At 40.2% G+C, this 23,137-nt stretch overlaps 1 protein-coding gene across 1 annotated transcript in view; it reads left to right on the top strand.

Moving 5' to 3' along the window:
- Positions 1-23,137, top strand: part of LOC126425154 (centrosomal protein of 164 kDa) — a 688,023-nt gene that overhangs the window by 636,247 nt on the left and 28,639 nt on the right. Inside the window, exon 19 of the mRNA XM_050088105.1 lies at positions 20,409-20,801. Coding sequence (XP_049944062.1) covers positions 20,409-20,801 — 393 coding nt within the window. The remainder of the gene's footprint in view (positions 1-20,408; positions 20,802-23,137) is intronic.

The following is a 23,137-nucleotide window of genomic DNA, read 5'->3' as shown; positions in this document are numbered from 1 at the left end:
ATCACATGGATTAAAATCAGCTATCTGGCGGCCAGACTGTACAGAAATGACGGCTAATAATTCTAGCATTTCCAAAGTACATCTGCTGCAGCCACTTCACTGGCTGCACAATGTGTCAAAGAGTGCTACCTTGCATAAAAGTGGTCCTACCCACACGTCCACACTGCTGAAGGGTTGGAATGGCAATGGTGCACAAAAGACTCTCATAGCATTTACCAGTGATGGTACAGGTAACAGGACCCCCAGGACTAATCTCCTCGAAGAAATAAGACCCTACGATAAATGATGATGTCAACCCACACCACAGAGTCACTGTTGCAGTATGAAGTGGAACTGGTTGATGTGCGTGCAAATTTTCATTGCCCATATTCAGCAATTTTGCTTATTGATATGTCCTTGGAGATGGAAATGGGCTTTGTCCACAGAATGTTTTGTGGCCTTTCGTGGTCTGCTTCCATGCAAGTAAGAAATTCCTGAGCAAACGTTTGTCTTGCTGACTCGTCAGCAGGAAGCAACTCCTGAACACGGGTGACTTTGTAAGGGTAGAATGCAAGATATTTTGTACAATTTTATGCTCCTCACTCGCAGGTATGTCCAGCATTGGGCAACTCCCTGTGCACTGTATGTTTGCACAGCACTGCTTGACTCCTTCCGCAATGCTGTGGCCACATCTTTAACAGGTGTTGGATCAACTACTGCTTTGCTCCCTCTGCCACACTGCACTTCAAAAGAACCCGTCTTTTTGAATTTTGTAGTAATTTTCTGTATACCCTTATCAGACTAATGCCTTTTTTCATACCCTTGAGTGTCCAGAAATTCTGCTGGGCTACTGGTGCAGAGTCACCATCCTTGTAAAAGAGCCTTACCAGCAGCATGCAGTCCTTTGTGAGGACGGACACTCGTGTAGGCCACCTTGGATGCAAACTGAGGAACAGATGTGCGCTGCATGTCTCTTGGTGTGCATATTCTGACACTTACAGCGCTATCTATTGGTCAGTTCTTTTTCCCATTATGTTAACCCCTGTGTCAACAATATGTAGTTCACATGTGATGTCATTCTGAGCTGTGGTTCTCTTCCTACGGTGTTTTGAAACTGGAACTTAAGTTATTAATACTCTGTACTTTACATATGTGCATTTCTACTAGAGATTTCTGTGTTCTTTTATTTGCTTGAAGAAAATTGTTTGTGCATCAAAGCAGTTTGTAAAGGAATCAACATGGCTTCAGTACATTGAGGGCAACAGAACCACTCCTCTTTTACAACATGGAAAGTAGGAACAAAAGCTTTTTATTTTGTTTAAATTTGCCTTTGTTGTTTCCAGGCTTTTCTTGTGAGAAAATGTAAACAGTTATTTAGTTTCACTCTGTCTTTATAATTTATGGAATTCATCAGTCAGAAAAGAGGAAATCCACAATAATATTGCTCAAATTCCATATGTTTCTCATTAGACCATACAGCCAAAGTGCTAATGCAAATGGACATTAGAATGCTTGTGAAACCCTGAATCTTTTAACAGTGGGACATTGTGAAACAAAGCACTACAAGGAGCAAAAAGCAGACAGGTGCATGACTGGTGCACATGTCTTCCCATCTGGGACAAGGCGATGCCTGCGCACGGTGGCTCGTGTGCACAAATAAGAGGCTTACGTGTCTTTGCACCAGTGCATGTGCCCCCTCGCTTCTTCATGTGATGCCTACATGCCCCTAGTGAACATAGGAAGTTGTGCAGATACCAGTACATCCTTACACTGTGTTGTCTTGATGTCTCCTGGGGATAACTACTTTTTTTGTCCAGTTTACTTATGCCTGACTTCGTTCATCTTGAGTGAACACTACAAGGCATAATGGCAAGTCATATGCACTCATCTGTTAGCCTGCTGTATGCCACTGCACAGTAGGACAGAACATCATTCCGTGAATTACATCAGAGTAATTTGTTGATCTTTGAGCTGAGACAATGATACTTGCCTGCCCATAATGTCATTTGAACAATGGAAAATCCAGGATGAAAAACAACAATATTTTGAAAAGGATAGATTGCTACTCACCATATAGAGGAGATGTTGAGTCACAGACAGGCACAACAAAAAGACTGTTATATCTTTGAGTTTTTGGCCGAAGGTCTTCTTCTAAAGCAGAAAACGCACACGCACATTCACGCAAGCACAAGTCACATACACATGACCACTGAGGCGGGCCTCATGGCTAGAATGGTGATCATGTGTATGAAGTCTGTTCAAAAAATTTTGGAACTTTGTCCTCAAAATTTTTCTGTTCTTGCCTTTTATTTATTGTGTGTGGTCTGTCTTCCACTACTGATACACTGCTCCCAAAACCATTTCCATTTCACAGTGTCATTTACACTTCTGGAAACGGTCTTGGTATGCCTTTTGCTGAACCATGTGGAGTACCATCTGCGAATTTTCTTTTATGTCATCTATCATTGCAAACCTTTGTCCTTTCAATGGGATTTTCAACTTTGGGAATAAATAAAAGTCTGCAGGGATCAGGTCAGGATAATATGGAGGATGAGGCAGCACAGTGATTTCGCTTTTCATGCAATAGTCACGCACCAACAGGGATGATAATGCTGGTGCATTATCGTGATGCAAGAGCCATGAATTACCTCCACATTTCAGGCCATTTCCATCTCATGTTTTGTTGCAGGCATCACAACATGTCCCAATAGTGCTATCGATTCCCAGTTTGTCCCTGTGGCACGAATTCATGATGAACTAATCCTTCAAAGTCAAAGAAAGCTATCAGCATCAGTTTGACATTTGACCTGACCTGAAGAGCCTTTATTTCGTCTTGGAGAACCTTCCCTGACCCACTGTAAAGATTGAGTCCTGGTCTCAACATCATAACCGTAGACCCACATCTCATCACCAGTTATGATCCTCTTAAGGAACATATCATTCTCATTTGTGCAATCCAAAAGCTCTTCGCAGATTGTGAGATGGAGGCCTTTCTGGTCTCAGCTCATGAGCCGTGGGACAACCAAGATGCTGTGTCAGGATTTCATGAAATTATCCAGCTGTAATGTTACATTCTTCTGCAATCTTCCGGACAGTCAGTCTTTGATTGGCACCCAGAATTTCATTGACATTCCTGACGTGAGCATCGCTGGTAGACATTGAAGGATGTCCTGAGCAAGGGTAATCTTTAACTACTGTCCAGCCATTTTTAAACCGTGTGAACCAAGCATAACTCCGAGTACAGCTTAAGCACCCATCACTGTAGGCTTACTGCATCATTCGTTGTGTCTCTGTAAAGGCTTTCTTCACACAAAATTTAATGCAGAAGTGTTGTTCCTCTAACTCTGCCATCTCAAAATTTGCAAAATGTTTGACACAATATTGTACTCAATACAGCACTGAACAATAACTAACAGACATACAACAATGAAACTTATGGCAGTTACACATTGAACACATGCATGTGGAGGGATGCCTACTGAATTTCACTTCAACACACCATTGGCACGAAATTACAAGTCCTGAAATTTTTGGACAGACTTCTTATGAGAGTTGTGCTTGTGTCAATGTATGTGTGTAGTTTGTACGTTAGAAGAAGAGCTGTTGACCGAAACTCCAAAGTATAGCAGTATTTTGGTTACGCCTGTCTGTTACTCATAGCTCCTCTATCTGGTGAGTAGCTGTCTATCCTTTTCTTATTATTATCACGCTGTTATTTGATCACAGTCCTGTTATACACATCTAAAATGCTGTCTAAACATTTGTACACAGTAGAGTAACTTAGGTTCCAACATGCTAACAACACAGAACAAATGAGGCCAAGGAATACACTCAGCTGTACACAAATAGTATGTCTGTTTCAACAAAAACTAGTGAAAGTCAGGTAAAGCAAGATTATTCACCAAACTCCTCAGCAACTGAAAGGTGCACATGATCTGCTCTGAACAAAAGAAAAATCTGTGAGATAGTATTGTACAAAACCAAGGGAGTAATGTCATAAATCACTACTGGAGACAAGTCAACTATGGCTAGCCAAAATTCACCATGAGAGTGCAGAACTTAACAAAAGATAATTCTAAATCAAACAATGGAAAGTCTAGCTTGGAATATCAGTATCACTTTACAAACTGCACATATCCTACCTCCAAACCACCCTGTATCAATGATCTCATCTGCGCACAACACGGGGCTACCTGACTGTGCAGATTGTTGATGCAGAATCTTGTGCCCCACATTCTTCCTGCTGATAATTATAATTATTCCTGTCATATTTTGTCCCATATTCTCAAGCATTTTTGCAAGTTATTTTCCACATCTATCTTTGTCAACTGAACTTGTGAACCTTGATCTAACAATCCCCTCTCCCCTTCTCCTCCTTCCCTTATCTCAACAAGCACATACTCCCATACTCCACCCATTCTGTGCATATTTTAGGGTATTTTTTTTAATCTTTTCATGTATTTTTAAATGTCTGCGCATATTTTTAAAAATCTTTTTCTGTTATCTATTTCCCGTCACAACCACCTAATGCCTTCATTTGCCCATTTCACACACCATTTCTTGATTCACCAATGTCATCCCTCCCACCTTGGACCAATGTTCCCTTATTCATTTTGGAATAGCATCCCTTTACCTGGGTAAAACCCCATTACACATCCTGTTCCTCAAACACTGCCTAAACCATTGAACAACCCCCCACCCCCACCCCCAGCCAACAGCCTAACCTTAAAAATTCCTTTCTCTGGATCCCATCCCTCCTTTCACAATGACCTTCACTTTTTCAGTTTCTGCCAGTCTCTTTCTCTCACAAACTTGGTACTGCAGAAACGCATCTCCATGATAAAGGCATCCTAGAACCACCTCTGCTCCTTCCACAAGATGCTGCTACTGTGCCATTCCTTCTAGATTCATCACACCTCTGAAATTGAATCCCTTGTTCTCCAGCACCTGGAAGAGTATTCCAGACACCACATCCATAAATTATCCATCCTGCTGACATCCTGTTGCTGCCTTGGGGCACCACGACCCAATCCCTATCCTACCCACAATATTCCTCCACATCAATCCCTCAGATCGTGCCTAGCCAACCTTTCCAACTTGCCACATTCCCTGAAACTCCCTACCAATGCTCCACTAAATCCAGAGCCAAAACACTTCAGTAACACTGTTGTTCATCTTTTCTCCAAAATCCTGAACCTTAAGGAAGTTTCAGTCCTATCCAAGGCCTCAACTTAAGCCCTAAATCCAAGTTTAACATTGCTGGGCTTGTCAAAGACCTACTCTACTTCTCTCAATCCCTGCAATGGAAACATTCCTTTGCCACCAACCCCTCCAACCAAAGTCAATCTAACCCCAACATTGAACCCAACCTCTCCCAGTTCATATCCCTCTCTGACCATGGTCCTCTCCCTCTCCCACTTAACCACACCCAGGTCACATTCCAGGAATTCCTTACATCCAATGTGGCCTCACAGGTCCTGTCCCAAGAGCACTAACCTTTCAATAGAAGAAAGGATGACCAGTGCAGTGACTACTTGAAGGAAGGCCTCTGCCAATTGTCTGACTCCTCCTCTGCCAGAATGATCCCATACCAAAAGTCCAACATAGCCTCCTATCCCTACTGAAATCTGTATGCCCTTCCCGGAACCTTCCACCTGAGTCCATCTCCCTCATCACCTATATGGTACCCAATACACCCATCATATGAAATTAATTTGGACCTTGCTGACTTAACACCTCCAACCAACTGCCCAAAATCTAGCCTCCAATGTCAAAGATACCAACTACTTTCTACAGTGACTTTCCACCACCTCCAACCCTCTACCTTCTGGATCCCTATTCATCACTGTTGAGCCAGCCGGTGTCGCCGTGTGGTTCTAGGTGCGTCAGTCTGGAACCGCGTGACCGCTACGGTCACAGGTTCGAATCCTGCCTCGGGCATGGATGTGTGTCATGTCCTTAGGTTAGTTAGGTTTAAGTAGTTCTAGGTTCTAGGGGACTGATGACCTCAGCTGTTAAGTCCCATAGTACTCAGAGCCATTTGAACCATCACTGTTGATGCCTGCCTCCCTATAGATGAGCTACCCTCATACCCATGGTCTTGCTGCCACTGAATGCTACCTCTCCCAACATCCTTCATACTCCAAACCCACTATCTCATTTCTTATACACCATACTAACATTATTCACATGCACAACTATTTCTCCTTTGAAAGAAAGGTATACAAATAAATCTGCAGCACAGCTGTGGCACCCGCATGGCACCCTCCTATTCCAATCTGTTTATGGGCCGCCTAGAGGAAATCTTCCTAGCTTCCCAAAACCTTTAACTCCTGGTCTGATTCAAGTTCATTGATATCTTCATTATCTGGACTCAGGGTGAAGACACCCTATCCCCATTCCTTCACAACCTCAACATCTTCACTCCCAACCACTTCACCTGGTCCTCCTCAAACCAGCGTGCTGCTTTCCTGGACATTGAGCTCCTCCTCCCTGATGGCTCCACCTGCACCTCTGTCCATGTTAAGCCCACCAACCACCAACAATAACTGCATTTAACAACTTCCAGCCCTTCCACACCATAAAATCCCTCCTATACACCACAGCCACCCATGCACTATGCATCTGCTGTGACGAGAACTCTCTTGCACAATATGCTGAAGGCCTCACAAAGGCCTTTGTAGACAGGCACGCCTCCAGACCTTGACCACAAACTGATTTCTCCGCAAACCCCCAGTCATTCCTCCACCCAAGCATCAGCCACAAATAAGCAATCCCTTAGCACCCAATACCACCCTGATGTGCAACAACTGAACCACACCCTTCATCAGGGCTTTGATTATCTATCATCATGCCCTGAAATTAAAGACATCTACCCAAGATCCTTGCCACCCCTCCTAAAGTGGTGTCCCATCATCCACCCAATCTCCACAACATCCTGCTCCATCCCTGTGGAAGACCCAGATGTAAGACCTGCCCAATCCAACCAACCAGCACTTTCTATTCCACTCCTGTCATAGGCTTATCCTTCCCCAGACTTATGATTCCCCATCATAGGCTAGGCTACCTGTTAAAGCAGCCATGTCACATACCAGCTCTGCTGCAGTCATTGCACAGATTTTTGTATTAATATGACTACCAACCAGCTGCCCACCAGGATGAATGGCACCAGTAGACTGTGGACAAGAGAAAAATGTATCGCCCTGTGGCACAACATCCAGCTGATCATAAAATTCTTGATTTCAGTGGCTGCTTCACAACCTGGGCTATCTGAATCCTCCCCTCCATTTCCATCTTTCCTGAACTGCACAGATGGAAGTTATCCTTACAACACATTCTCTGTTCCCGAAACTATCCTGGTCACAACCGATGGTAACCTACTGTCCCCACACTCTGGCCCCTCTGTCCTACCACCTCCTTCCTATTAATGTCCCCTCATTCTCATCGTGTACCGCCCTCTGCCAGTGCATACACTGGGCTTTTCCCTTTCTCTGTTCCTCTCCTTTTCTGCTCCCAGTCACCTTCTCCCCCACAACCTCCCAATGCTGCACCTAGCAGCCTTGTCATGTTGCCATCTAGTCCCTGCACATTCTGTCAGACACCAATCTTCCATCCCTCACTCCCCCTCTCTTGTATCCTGATATCCCTCCCCATTCCCTGACCACTCCAGATTACTGCTTTCATTCAGTGTGACGCATTCTGGATGGAGGTAGCAGTAATGTGTGCATGAAGTATACCTGCTTGTGTGAATATGTGTGTGTGTTTTCTTTTCTGAAGAAGGCTATGGCTGAAAGCTATAATGTGTAAAAGACTTTTATCTTGTGCCTGTCTGTAACTCAACGAGTCGTCTTTATGGTGAAAAGATAATATTATTTGCATTGGCAGTGCAGTTCAGTTAAATTCTTTTTCATTATGGGTAACTTCATTATGACATAAAATAAAACAAGCAATGTTATGGCTACTAATTTAGCCAGCATTCATCTGCATGTTACTTGGACACATCTAGTGGAGCCAAAACAATGAAAAGAGTAGATGTTCCCATGAAACGAAAACCTTTCATATAAAATGGGAAACTCAGAGATGTCACTGAGATGGCAGGGCCACTTTGTTATAATGTCTGGCACAGATACAATACTCTGTATTCATTGCATGGAAGCATAGCCCCTGTTTGTAACTGTCTTACACTCAAGGTGTCATCCTGAACACTGATTTGTCTATATCACCAAAATGTTCATCTCATTACTACCAATATGATTTAACTGTAAATTCGCAAGTGCTCTAAGTATATCCAATTCAGAGTTGCAGAGCATGCCCATTCCAGCTGGATGAAATGGCTTCTCCCTCATCCCATCTGTTTTTTGTGCTGATATGTGGGTTATGAACACACTTATTCCTTATTTATTTGTTTATTCCTTATAATGAAGATTCAAGGATGGAAGCAACAAACAAAAATAGGGAAAGGAAACCACTCATCAGTGGATGATTGATGTATAGTACATGAATATCCTACATCATCTCAGAAAATTGAACTAGATTTCCAGGAATCACTCCTTATTATTTATTTATTTATTTATCTATTTTTTTTAAATACACATTCACAAGGTGACATTATTAATTATGTTTGCTGTGTATTGATTGCATGTGTATGTTACACTTCATTACTGTTCTGCAAATGACATTATCACTTTTACATTGATATTTAATTACTCAGTTGACTGATCAGGTTTATTTCATAATAAATGAAAATTAGAAATACTAAATAATTATGATTTTGTAAGTATTTTTTTTATGTCAGCACTCAGTTGAGCAACAAACAATTGATACGAAAGGGAGGAAAGTTCGATTATAACATCTTATCAAAGTGAAGATTATTAGAAAAATATTAGGAAAAGGATGTATTGCCACTCACCAGACAGAGGAAGTGTTGAGTTGCAGAAGCCACAATGGAAACACTGTTCACCTTTTCAGCATTTGGAAATAGAAACATGCATACATTCACAAAGGCACAACTCACACACACATGGCCATGGTCTCTGGCCACTGGTGCGAATATGTATGTGTGTGTGTGTGTTTTCTATTTCCAAAGAAATACTTTTTTTGTCCAAAAGCTTAAATGTTAAGCAGTCTTTTCATTGTGGCTGTCTGCAACTCAACACTTCCTCTGTGTGCTGAGTAGCAATGACCCTTTTCATAATACTGTGTTACTCCATTGTTCATGGATTATTAGAGGCTGAGCACTAGCTCAGCTGGGCAAGAATATGGAAGGAGTTATGAGGATATTTACTGTATGTGCTTTAGTGAATACATGAGAACTCATATAACAGACAACCAGCTGGCATGGATCAGGTGCAGAACAAGGATTTGCTTGTTAGGAAAGGGGGAGGGGGGAGGGGGAGAGTACATATTGTACTGTTTTCCTCACACCTCCAGCCTCCACTGGCAAATACTTGCCATCACCCACAATTTTAACAGGCCACAGATGCCTACAGTTATAAAAACAATAAAATATAGAAAATGTTTTAATGTAATAATAATAATAACAGTTTGTTTACACCAGTACTTTGTACAACGCTGTAGCATAGCATTCTAGAAATTTGAGTAATATAGCACATGAAAAGCACTAAACCAAAAATTTAAGAAGGACAAGTGTCACACAATTAATTTAAGAACTATAATAATAACGGACTCTCACAGCTTTAACAGTGCCATAATTTACACAAAATAAAATCAAAACATGGACTCACTGTTACCAATATTTTTACTTAGGCCTACAAACTGTAAACACAAGCATGCAGACTGTGGCTGTACCAGAGAGAGATAACTATTTCTTTTAGTTGTTTCTACCTACTTTCAGGAAGTTAGTGTTTCTTTGTGGACTGCTTTCTCTTACGTTTTTCATTACTCAATTTCCTGTGGTTTGTCAGTTCTACCTGTGTACTCACAAACCATGTGTATTTGTTGTTGATGCAAGAAGAGTCGGCATGGGAATGTATACCTCTACCTGGCTAGTACGTTTTTGGTCAGGTCGTAAGCAGGCCACCACACAACCAACTGAAAAATATCCCGTGTTATGTGTATCTTACTGTTTATAGAACTCCTTGCCATTTTTGAGACTTTTAGGTTTTGTGTTACGTTATTCTCCATATGAATATAATAGAGGGAAACATTCCACATGGGAAAAATATATCTAAAAACAAAGATGCTGTAACTTACCAAACGAAAGCATTGGTATGTTGATAGGAGACAATAAAAAACACAAACACACACACAAATTTCAAGCTTTCGCAACCCAAGGTTGCTTCATCAGGAAAGAGGGAAGGAGAGGGAAAGACAAAAGGATGTGGGTTTTAAGGTAGAGGGAAAGGAGTCATTCCAGTCCCAGGAGTGGAAAGACTTCCCTTAAGGGGAAAAAAGGACAGGTACACATTTGCACACATGCACATATCCATCCGCACATATACAGACACAGGCAGACATATGTATATGTGCAGATGGATGTGTGTGTGTGTGTGTGTGTGTGTGTGTGTGTGTGTGTTCAAGTGTATACCTGTCCTTTTTTCCCCTTAAGGGAAATCTTTCCACTCCCAGGATTGGAATGACTCCTTACCCTCTCCCTTAAAACCCACATCCTTTTGTCTTTCCCTCTCCTTCCCTCTTTCCTGATGAAGCAACCTTGGGTTGCAAAAGCTTGAAATTTGTGTGCATGTTTGTGTTATTTATTCTCCATATGTTAGATATCATATTTGGAAATTGATATAATAGGTGTGTGCGAAAAGTAATGAGACTGATCTTTTTTTCCCCCCAAACAACAATATTGTCCCCTTCAAAGTAGTTCCCTTTGGAAGCTATGCACCAGCAGAGTTGTTGTTTGCAGTCTTGGTAGCAGTGCTGAAAGTCTTCAACTGGTAGGGTCTTCAACATGCTGATCACATTCTTTAAATGTGCTCCAGAGTCCCAAATTGATGCCTTTTTAACACATTTTCAACTGCAGAAAAAGAAAAATGTCACAAGGATGCAGAGCGGGTGAACAGGGGGGCTGTTGAACAACAGGAATGCTTTTTGAGGTAAAAAATTCCGTGATTGAAGTGGTTGTGAGACATGGGGGTGTTGTCCTATTGCAGAATCCCCTTCTGCAATGTCCAGTCTCACCCAATCCACCCTTTTCCTGAGCCTTTTGAGTACATATTTGCTTGACAGTTTGTCCCCGAGGAACAAATTCTTTATTCACGATACCGTTACTGTTGAAAAAGCAAATCAGGATTGTTTTGATTTTTGATTTGCTCATTGAAGCCTTTTACATTCGAGGAGATATCTCAGTGTGCCTCCATGCTTTCTAGCTTTGCCACAGGATCGTAGTAAAAAATCCACGATTCATCACCTGTGATCACATGACTGAACCATTTGTGGTCATTGTCAGTCCTCTCAAGAAGATCAATGCACACATTCTTTCAATTGTCTTTCTGGTCTGTTGTGAGGTTTTTTGGCACCATTTTGGCACAAACCTTTTGCAGGTGCAAAAATGCGGCCAAAATTTGATATATGAGGAAAGTATTTAAGTTTAACAGATCACTCATCATCTTATTGTTAAACATCAGCCTGACCTCATAAGAGCATGTGCAAATTTTGCATTTTAGTCAGTCTTTGAAGTTGAAGGTTTACCTGAATAAGGTTCATCTTCAATGTATTCTCAGCCTTTCAAAAATGATTTGTGCCAGAGAGAAACTTGCAGTCTCAATAAGTCCCCATAGGCCCATTTCAACTACTGAAAGGTCACACTCATGGATTCTATGAGTTTCACACAAAACTGATTGCATAAAGTTGCTCTAAATTCTGCTGTTCTATTTTTGTAACCCACAACAAAAGTACAACTTCACTGATGATGCTCTCAAAAATCACATCATGACTGTAGGGAACTGAAACTCGAACTGAGCAACTGTAAGGGATGAACACACAGGTCTACATAGATAGAGCAACACAGCATGCCCAGATTGCTCACAGTGTTGTGAGTCCCATTAGTTTTCTCACACACCTCATGTGTAAAAGTGTACATACTTCTACTGCAATGTGTTTTGGGGGGAAGTGGTGACTTGAGCCATGAACCCCAAGAGAAGTGTCCGCCCCCCCCCTCCCCCCCCCCCCTCCCCTGTCCCCCTCTCCTTCAGATCTGCACCTCGTGGTGATAGTCTGTGTTCAAGACTGCAGCGTTGCCTGGCATAGTCCTATTTGTGTTGATCGCCAAAGTAAATCCTTAAACTTAAAGCACCATTCTGGCAATTGATTTTCTGTTCGAGGCACTGACTTCAGAATCAAATCGGATGTGACCCAACCGATAGCTAGAAATTCAAAAACAAGTCCTGAGGTGATCTGGAGCTTAGGAGAACAAAATACAGCTACAAAAACAATAATAATGGGAAAAGTATGGAGATGTATAAGAAGGAAAAGAGTGCAAGATCTCACCTGAATCTGTTGTCTTCTTATAGTCTTCATTTCAAAGGCCAGTTTAATGCATCTCTCCACACTATCACTTGTGTGCAAATCTCTTCATCTCTCCACAACCATTGCATCCTACATCCATCTGAATGTGATTATACCATTCAGGCCTTGCTCTCCCTCTGTAATTTTTACTGCCCATACTTTCATCCTTTATAAATTCACTGTTCCTTGTTGCCTCAGGATGTATCCTACCAATCTGCCCTACCTCTTATTCAAGCTGTGCAAAAGCTCTTTCCACGCTGACAAGATACAGTACCTCTTCATTGGTTATCTGGCCTACTCATCTAATCTTCACCTTTCTGCAGCCTAATTTAGGAAGTTTCTACTCTCTTATTTGCTTGTACTGCTTATCACTGCTTATAATGATTCATTTCATTATAAGGACAGAGACATTCAGAAAACACTGAAATTTGTATTTGATGTGAACAAATTCTTGTTCAGAAAATCTTTTCTTCCTATTGCCAGACTGAATTTTATATCCTCTCTACTTCAGTCATTGTAAGTTGCTTTTTCCCAAATAGCAAAACTCGTGTATGAGTTTTAGTTCCCTCAGCATTACCTGATTTAGCTTGACTGTACTTCATTAACAATATTTTACAACCTCTTTTCAAAATACTGTCCATTCCATTTAGCTGATCTTACAAGCTGTCTTATCAAAAGTTGGCATGTTGAGAACCATGACTGTAATATAATTATAAGGCTATAATGTAACAGCAACCAGATTATTAAACTCAAACCGTTACCAGTTTCACATTTATTTCAGCTCATCTTCAGACGGTTCTCGCATCTTTCCTTGGTTTCCTGCTGGGGGCTCATTTTGTACTCATTACTGATTTGGTGCAGTGCTGTATATTTTCGGTGTGATGAATTCGTCCTATATTTGTGTTATGATGAGTTAATTTTAATTTTAAAATGTAAAATACAAACATAGAAAAAGTTCATCACATAGAAGTATACAACACTGCACAAACCCAGTACTGAGTACAAAACATGGGCCCAGAAGTATAGCAAGGAAAGATTTAAGAACCATCAGAAGATGGATTTGTAATAAATCCAAACCCCATTATGCTTTGAATTAAATAAACTATGTTAAAGCATATTTTTGGCTTGTTTGTTACTTAAATAATGAACACTGTAACTGATCTTACAAGTCCTTTTCCATTTCTGACAGAAATACAATGTTGTTGGCAGACCTTACGGGTTTTGTTTCTGCTGCCTGAACTTTAATTTGTTTTCCCAAATTTCCCCATTGATATAGATATAGATATAAGCTACAGTTACAGAATATTAAAGGAAACAAGGGGAGGAAAAAATACTGATATCATCAACTGTGTGCCAGACAGTGGCTTGAACCCAGAACATGGCCTTTTGGATCAAATGCTCTATCACTGAGCTACCAACTGCGACTCACCACCTAATACCAGTACTTCATCTTGCACCTTCCAATCTTAGCAAGGTGCACAAACTGTCTATCTTGCAGCACTAGCACTTGTGGAAGAAATGATATTGCGGAGACATGGTTTAGTCAATCTGGGGGATTATTTGCAAAAGAAATTTTGACTCTTCAGCAGAGTGTTCACTGTTTCAAAACTTTATAAATGATTAAAACTGTGTGCCAGACTGGGACTCAAACCTGGTATCTTGCTTTTTGCGGAGAATCCTGTTACCAACTGAGCTATCATTTCATCAGTGCTAGTCCAACATGATAAGCAGAAGAGATTATGCAAAGTTTGGAAAGCAGGACAGATGCAATGGCAGAAGTAAAGCTGTGAATTGTGGCTGCATATCTGAGACAGTTAGAGCATTTGCCCATGAGTAGAAGGTTCCTGGTTAAAATTCCAGACCAATACACACTTCTAATCGGCCAGCACACACTCTGCTGCAGCTTGAAACATTTATTCTGGAATCACAGTATGTCTTCCTGTATCTCTGGTATCTTGCCTGTCAGAATGAAAGGCAGATCACCAATGGAGAAATGGCGATAGGAAAGATGGAGTGAGGGGAGTGTGGTTACACATGATGACAGAGTGGGTGAAGTACCTCCCATTTTGACAAGCTTTACACTGTGTTTCTGAGGATGACAATGAATGAAACAGTGTTTTCAATGAAATGTGGTTGCCCATATTTTGCTGTTCAAAATCCTTTCCATTGGAAATTGTGAAATTATGGGATACCAGCCAGCCTGACAGCAGTGACCTGGAGCTCTCTGCACAGGTGATTATTATACACACAATCCTGTCTGTCATGAGTGATGAGGTAGGGAAGGGATAGTTCATACTGTTCTGGGCCTAGGAGTGAAATGATGAGAACACAGGAAGAGGACCAATTCCAGTGTCAGAAAAATGCAAATCCTGCATTTGCAAGATAGTTAGTAGTAATGAAATGTATGCTCCAAGAAAACATTAATTAAAATGTAACTCATTATTGATACTTTTCCATTTCATTGTTGTTGTTGTTCTTGATGTGGCCTTAAGTGTGAAGTCTGGATTGATGCAGCTCTCCAAGATAATCTATTCTGTGCAAGCCTCTTCACCACTGCATAGCTCTTGCGACCCACATGTCCTTGGTCTCCCTTTATGATTTTTGCCCCCTACACTTCCCTCCAATATCAAACTGTTGATACTCAATGAGTTTTGATGTGTCCTGCCAACTGATCCCTTCTTTTGTCAAGTTGCATCATAAATTTCTTTTTCCGTAGTTCGACTCAGTGCCTTTTCATTGCTCATTTGCTCTAATCTTCAGAATTCTTCTCTAGAATCATATTTCAAAAGCTTCTGTTCTCTTCTTCTGTGAACTGCTTATCATCCACATTTCATATCCATACAAGACTACACTCCAGACAAATATATTCAGAAAAGACTTCCTAACATTAAATTTATATTAGATGTTAACAAATTCCTCCTTTTTCAAAAATGCTTTTGGTGCTATACCTAGTCTGCATTTTATATCCTCTACTTCAGCAACTGTAAATTATTTTGCTGCCCAAAGATCAAATCTCATCTACTGTTTTTAGTGTCTCATTTCTTGTGAATAGAGTACCCAGTGTTGTAGGATTTAGAACAAATTATGAGCTCAAATGAAGTGAGGTATCTTAAACAGAATGACCTCCTCCTATGCCAAGGAGCAAGGATTCCAAAAACATAAGTCATGTGAAACCCGACTTACACTTTTCTCACTTGACATCCTGAAAGTCATACACTGAGGTAGTCGGTAGATGCAATATTTCTTGACTTTCAGAAAAAAATTGACTCAGTGCCACAGCTATGCTTATTATTGAAAGTACAATTGTATGGGTTACCTAATAAAATTTGTCAGTGGACCGAGGATTTCTTGATAGAAAGCATGCAGCATGTAATCTCAGATGGGAATTCATCGACGATGTAGAATGAATATTTGGTGTGCCCAAGCGAATTGTTTTGGGACCCATTCTGCTCTTGTTGTACATTAATGACATAAAACTGAACTTCATCCAAATGGTTCTCAAATGTCCACCAATATTGATTGACTCCTGTGTTAGCCAAGCTCAACAGTGCATAACTTCAGTGATCAGATGGGAACCAATTTTACCAATGTGGCAAGGTCATTGGCATATCGATGACCTGGCAAACAATATTAATGGTAATCTCAGACTTCCCACATGTAATGCATTTATCTAGGAAGTACTATCTGAAAAATGCTGTGCAGATATTCAGTCAGATTTTGATATGATTTCAAATTAGTGCAAAGATTGGCAACTTCCTTGAAATGTTTGGAAAACTGTGCTCTGCACAAAATGAAGAAAAATGTTGTGTCTTATGATTACAATATGACCAAGTAACTGTTGGAAATGCTCAACTCATACAAATACCTGAGTGTAACAATTTGTAGGGATATGAAGTGGAATGATCACATAAGCTCAGTCATAGATAAGGTAGATAACATACTTCAGTTCACTGGTGAGAAACTAGAAAAATGCAGTCAGTCTATAAAGGACATTACTTACAAAACACTTGCGTGACCCATCCCACAGTATTTCTCAGGTATGTCAGACCCGTACCAAATAGTATAAACATCAGACATTCAGTGTATGCAGAAAAGGGCAGCATAAATGGTCACAGGTTTCTTTGATCCATAGGAGTGTGTTTCCTGGATGATGAAGAAACTGAACTGGCAGATACTCAAAACTTACATACAAAAATTCAAAAAGCAGGTTTAAGTGAGGAATTTAGGAATGTACTACAGCCCCCTACATTTCCCATGACAACAAAATTAGAGTAATTGCAACACCCACAGAGCCATTTAAACAGTCAATTTTCCTGTGCTCCAAATTTGAATGGAATGAGATAAAACCTTAATGACTGGTTAAATGGGAAGTATCTCTGTCACACACTTCATGGTGGTTTGCAGAGTATTGGTGTACATGTAGATGTAGAATGCTGTAAGGTAAGAATGCTGTTCATTCACCACTTTGCTCTCAGAAAGTGGGCCATACCACATACCCAGGAATGTAATTTCAATCATGAGTTCTGGACTGGGGTTTTCTATGCCATTGAGGATCCACCAGTTTCAAAGACATGAGCAAATAGAAGCTTTTACTCCATTGTAATGTGAAATATCCATGAGAGTGTGATACTTCCACAAAATAATTTCCTTAAGCAATGCAAAAAAAAAAAAAAAAAAAAAAAAAAAAAAAATCATTATTCTGAAATGCATACAGAAATGTGTAGCATGTAGTGGTATGCATGACAAATAATGACATAATTATTGAAAGAAGGAAAATCAAGTTTTAGCATCCCACTGATAAAAAGTCATTAGAGATTGAGCACAAGATCAGATTGCACCAGGAAACTGGCTATGTTTCTTTCAAGAAAATTACTGTGATGTCTGCCTTAGGCAGATAAGGGAGACCATGGAAAACATAATTATGGATGGCTAAACAGTGCTTTGAATGCCCATTCTTCCAATTGCAGTTTTGTTCAAAAGTAGTCCCTGCACAATATTTCCACTTAAACAAATTCCACAACTGTATGAACCACTATTTCCTTCATTTGAATAAAATTAATTTTTTATATAATGGAAGGAAACATTCCACGTGGGAAAAATTATATATAAAAACAAAGATGAGGTGACTTACCGAACAAAAGCGCTGGCAGGTCGATAGACACACAAACAAACACAAACACACACACAAAATTCAAGCTTTCGCAACAAACTGTTGCCTCATCAGGAAAGAGGGAAGGAGAGGGGAAGACGAGAGGAAGTGGGTTTTAAGGGAGAGGGTAAGGAGTCATTCCAATCCCGGGAGCGGAAAGACTTACCTTAGGGGGAAAAAAGGACAGGTATACACTCGCACACACGCACATATCCATCCACACATACAGACACAAGCTTGTGTCTGTATGTGTGGATGGATATGTGCGTGTGTGCGAGTGTATACCTGTCCTTTTTTCCCCCTAAGGTAAGTCTTTCCGCTCCCGGGATTGGAATGACTCCTTACCCTCTCCCTTAAAACCCACTTCCTCTCGTCTTCCCCTCTCCTTCCCTCTTTCCTGATGAGGCAACAGTTTGTTGCGAAAGCTTGAATTTTGTGTGTGTGTTTGTGTTTGTTTGTGTGTCTATCGACCTGCCAGCGCTTTTGTTCGGTAAGTCACCTCATCTTTGTTTTTATATATAAATTAATTTTTTAAGTACATCATTACAGTTCTCTCTCTTTATGTTTTTATTTATTTTTTTTTTATTTATGCACATATTCCATCACTCCTTTTATATTGTTTTAGACATTAAGATCTATGACTCAAAAAGAAATATATAAAAACAAATAATATAGGAAATGTACCAAGGGCTGTCAGGGAAAGTACAGCGAATTTAAAAAAAAAAAAAAAAAAAAAAAAAAAAAAAAAAAAAAAAAAAAAAAAAAAAAAAAAACAGATGCAGACAAAATAACTAACTAAAATAACAAGAATGAAATCAGAAGCATAAGGAAAAGACATCAGGAAACATATAGTACAAGGATTATCAAGTGTTGTACAACACTGAATGGCAAATAAATAATCAAAATATAGTACTGGAAAGTTATGGCAGAATGGAAATAATTTAGAAGCAAAGGTAACAGTTCATGGAACTGTGGAGGCATTGAGTTGTCAACAGGCACATAAACAAAACTGAAAGCTTGCTAGCTTTTGGACAAATCCTTTTTCAAACTAGAGCAATGGAGCGTTGTGTATCAGCTGACACAATTTAGCTGTAGAAATATATGTGTGTGTGTGTGTGTGTGTGTGTGTGTGTGTGTGTGTGTGTGTGTGTGTGTGTGTAGGTGTATGTAAAAAAAAAAGGGGGTCTACACGTCTCTGTTACAAAATCATATAAGGAATATAAAAATTATCAAGTAAATACATTTTTTTATTTTATTTTTAAATAATGCACTGTTATTGCATAGACCTTTGATGTTATTTGTCGATGAATTAAGATTTTAATACTATAATAATGTACACCTTTTTGTAGTGAAGTCAGTCGGTTAAGAAATTACAGCAACAGGAAGTAATTACAAAGTAGTGAATGATTTAAATAAGTGTTATTTTCTTTAGCATATATACATTGCGTCAAAGAGGGAAGTTCAAGTTTTCGCGCCATCCTCAAAGCCATTCTCTACTGTCATATGCTGGATATCCACATAGTGGATTCTTCCTCTGACAACTGCAGTAGGTAGGTCTGGTGAGGTATTTTGGATGACTGTGGAATTCTGTTCCCCAATTCTGATGAGACTGGTGGAAATTGGAAGTTGTAACATTTGCCCTTGAGAAACTCACACCTCAAGAATGTACACACTAAGGGAGACAGCAATCTGGATGGTTGTGTACAGAAAGTGTCATCTGAGGCTGATACACTATCAATCAATCAACTTGGTGGGTCTTTCTGAAGGAAGCATTCACTTGAAGTACTTTAGGGAAATGGTAAAAAAACATGAAACCTGATAGCTGTATTTTGATTTGAATCCCTCTTCCTCAAAATTTTGGTCCAGTGTGCCAATCCCTGTTTGGTCCAGTGTGCCAATCCCTGCTTCACTTCACTTGGCCCTTCATTTAATAAAAACCTTTCTTGCCCTACTCTAGAAACTTTTGAAGCTCATATGCTACCAATATAATATGTAGCATATTCGTACGGTCATTCTCAGTTTCTGGAGAATAAGTGTTGAATATGAAAGCTACGAATACTGTTTGTTCAGTTTGATGCAAAACAGTATCCATATAGTTTCACAAGTATAAATGTAGCAATCACTCCTCAGATGGAGATGAAATTCTTAAAGTTACACAGTCATAACAATAACAGAAAATGACTACTCCAAACAATAATGTTTAATTTGAAAGGCTCAGACATCTACGATTTCGCTTGCTGCATATGATAACCATATTTATACAAAAGTAAATTTTCATTTGTCACAACTACATATTCTTGTACAACTAATATTAAGCAGATAGTACATATGTCAAAGTACAGTCTCTGAATTTTGTTGTAGAGTGACTTAAGTATATGAAGGAGACCTTTGTTAGCCTGCATTGCCAATTCCTGCTCACAACAGTGACATTGCTACATATTAATGGCATTATTATGTTGATAATAAACATACTTATAGACAAAAGAGCTTTGTTAAGATATTAGTTAAAGTTTGGCTGTTTTGTTACATTATTACTACAGTTTTATGCCTTTTTATACAGGCTGAAGCAAATTACAAATGATATGTGGATGAGATACATGCTTGCTTTGCTTTGTTACATTACCTTGTCATACTTTATGCTTTCAAGCTTCTATAAACCATTGTTTCCCAGTGTAATGTGGGGGCTATTTTATAATACTGATACAAAAACAAATAGCATGACTTGTTTCACTTTGCAGAGTGACTGATAGAGCTTAAATATATTATAAAATTGTTTAATCTCTCCATACTGCTTCTATGTTTGCAGGTGAGGCGAGAGATGCACACAACATAAATGACATCAATAAAGGAGGCACCAATGGGAGCAGCAACAACAACAACAACATCAACAACACAGCTGGCAACAACACCAACTCCAACACCAACAATAACAGCACTCGGCGGCGGCGACAGCTGTTCAGTCGACACCACAGCACCCCGACAGCGCGAACAACTAACAATAATGCTGCCAACAACAACAACAATATAGCACACTCTATTGACGTCGACATTGATGGTGAGATCAATGGTGATGGTGGCAGAAGCTGTTCGCCTGTTGAAAACTTGCGCCGCCAGCTGCGGACCCTTGAAGACCTCGAAGACCAGTTCCCAGCTGCTAGCCACACAGACACCTACCTGCGCTACCCTTTCTCTGACACAGGTATGATATTTGATTCCATGTTACATACTTCCCCCTCTGTATCCCCCTCCTTCCCCCCCCCCCCCTCCTTGACACACACACACACACACACACACACACACACACACACACACACACACACACACACACACACACAAAATACCCTGCGAGTGAGCGGTCAACTGAATAATGGTCATCATTTAATGGTAGTCATTAGTCCATGTGAATGACAAATAGGTGGTCATTTCCAAATAAAATCTGCTCAGACATTACAATGGAGTTGGTATGTGACACAACTGCATCCCCTCTGATACCACAGACAGGGCTGGAAAGTATGTTCTTGGCAGATGCACAACAAAACTGATGCACCTGGATATTTCTCATGTCGCCAAAGTGTAAAGGAGGTGGAAGCTGGAGCAGCACACAAATCAGGCTTTTTTTATATATTGGGTGAGCTGCAAGTATCTCTTTGGGAGAAGCAGGAAGGATTACAAGGGGGTAGTCTCCTTTCCAGCACATGATGGAAGGTAACTGATGCCGATGTAGAAGAAATGATTCAGCTTTTGCAGTCTGAGGTCTGAGGTGATACTGGGAAATAAGGGGAGGGGGGTTAAGGGTTTCTTAGAAAGAGTGGTTGGAGTGTTGACAATATATGAGGATATGGCCTGGGCAATTCATCTATTTACCTTGCAAAATCTCACACGCATAATTCAGGATGGGACAGGGGACTCTTTTTGAGGTATGGCAGTTATCAAAGTAGATACATCATTAACAGTTGGTGGTTTTGATGTGGATGGAGTTTTGTCGGGATCTATTGAGAGGTGAAGATAGATGTCTGAGAAAATGGCATATTAAGCTAAAGATGATAAGATAAGACAGGTAGCACAAAAGATGTCCTGGCTGTGAAGAAACGACAACATTGTCAGGCTTTGAGGTCCAAATCGTATTGGTGTCAATGATCAGCCTGAACCAGATGAGGGTTTTTAGGATCTTTGATGACTAAGAAGGCTTCTTCTATGGGGAGGGGGGCATAAACAAGATGGCCTGTGAGTGTGGCACACTATTACCTCTGACCATTACATCTTTTTCTGTGTATCTTCCTCTCAGTCGAGAGATAATTGTGAGTGAGGATGTAGTTTGTCATCAGTTTAAGGAATGGAGCGGTAAGTCTGGAGTTGCCAGAACATGAATTAAATTTATATTTAAAAAATAAGTGCATCCACTGATATGTTATTATTATTTTGCTGGTGTGTTTTTCATCTCTGCCCCAATGCAAAACTTCAAATGTTTTACCAGCTTCATGAATGTGTGATGAGTCATCTCCAACCCAATGCAAAACTTCAATTGTTTTATCAGCTTTGTAAGTACACAACCTTTTAAGAACTCAGAAGAATGACATCCATCATGTTGCAGCTGTGAACCTTGTCAATGCTGGAATGGCTTCTCCTTAAGTAAAACGTACTGTATTACAGCACAAATTACTGTCCAGTATAGTGGGCTAAAAGTAGGCAACATTTAAACAATGGAAAGTTCAGCATGTAATAACAATAATATTACCTTACCAAATATACGAGACATTCAGTCGCAGACAGGCACAACAAAGACTGCTATGCAGCTTAGCTTTTGGCCAAAAGACCTTCTTCTGAAGTAGAAAACACGCGCACATTCACACAAGCACAACTCACAAATGCAGAATGTATGGCCTTTAGACTGAAAGTTAAAAGGTATAGCAGTCTTTTTGCCGTGCCTGTCTGTGACTTAAAGTCTACCCCTGCAAGCTAAAACACAAGAGAAGCAAGCAAAAATCTGCACTGCATTTTACTCGTTGCCAGTTTTTGTGTCATCTCATTGTCACTGTAGGCTTGTACCATGGGAAACAAGGAGAAGATGTGGGTTTGGTGGCCTTGTATTTTTCAAATGATCTATTTGGGAAGACGCCTCATCTTATAGTTGGGCATATATGGTATTAGAGTTTCTGTCAGTTCCACTGACATATGAGGTGCAGGAAGAATGACTGCTTGAATATCTGTGTGTGCCTCTAATTAGTCTAATCTCATCTTCTCGGTCCCTACTAGAGTGATATGTAGAGGGCTCTAGATTCCCCACTTAATTCCAATTCTCAGAACTTCTTTGCAGGGTTTCACTCAATACTCAGTGTCTGTCTTCATGCATTTTGCAGCTATGATGAGCCACAATGACAGAAAAAAATCACAACACTAAGGAGGAATTCTGCAACATAAACAAAAGTTGGTAGGCTTGTTCCTATATATAAAAGATGATGTTTATTCAAATTTTGCATTGTCGCATAAGAGTGGTGGTAGGAGCACCACTATGAGGATGCAAATCAGGTTTGCTTT

Source organism: Schistocerca serialis, chromosome 10, assembly GCF_023864345.2.
Source record: "Schistocerca serialis cubense isolate TAMUIC-IGC-003099 chromosome 10, iqSchSeri2.2, whole genome shotgun sequence".
Lineage (NCBI taxonomy): Eukaryota > Metazoa > Arthropoda > Insecta > Orthoptera > Acrididae > Schistocerca > Schistocerca serialis.
The sequence above is the reverse complement of the archived record's forward strand: the minus strand, read 5'-3'. Positions and strand labels throughout refer to the sequence as shown.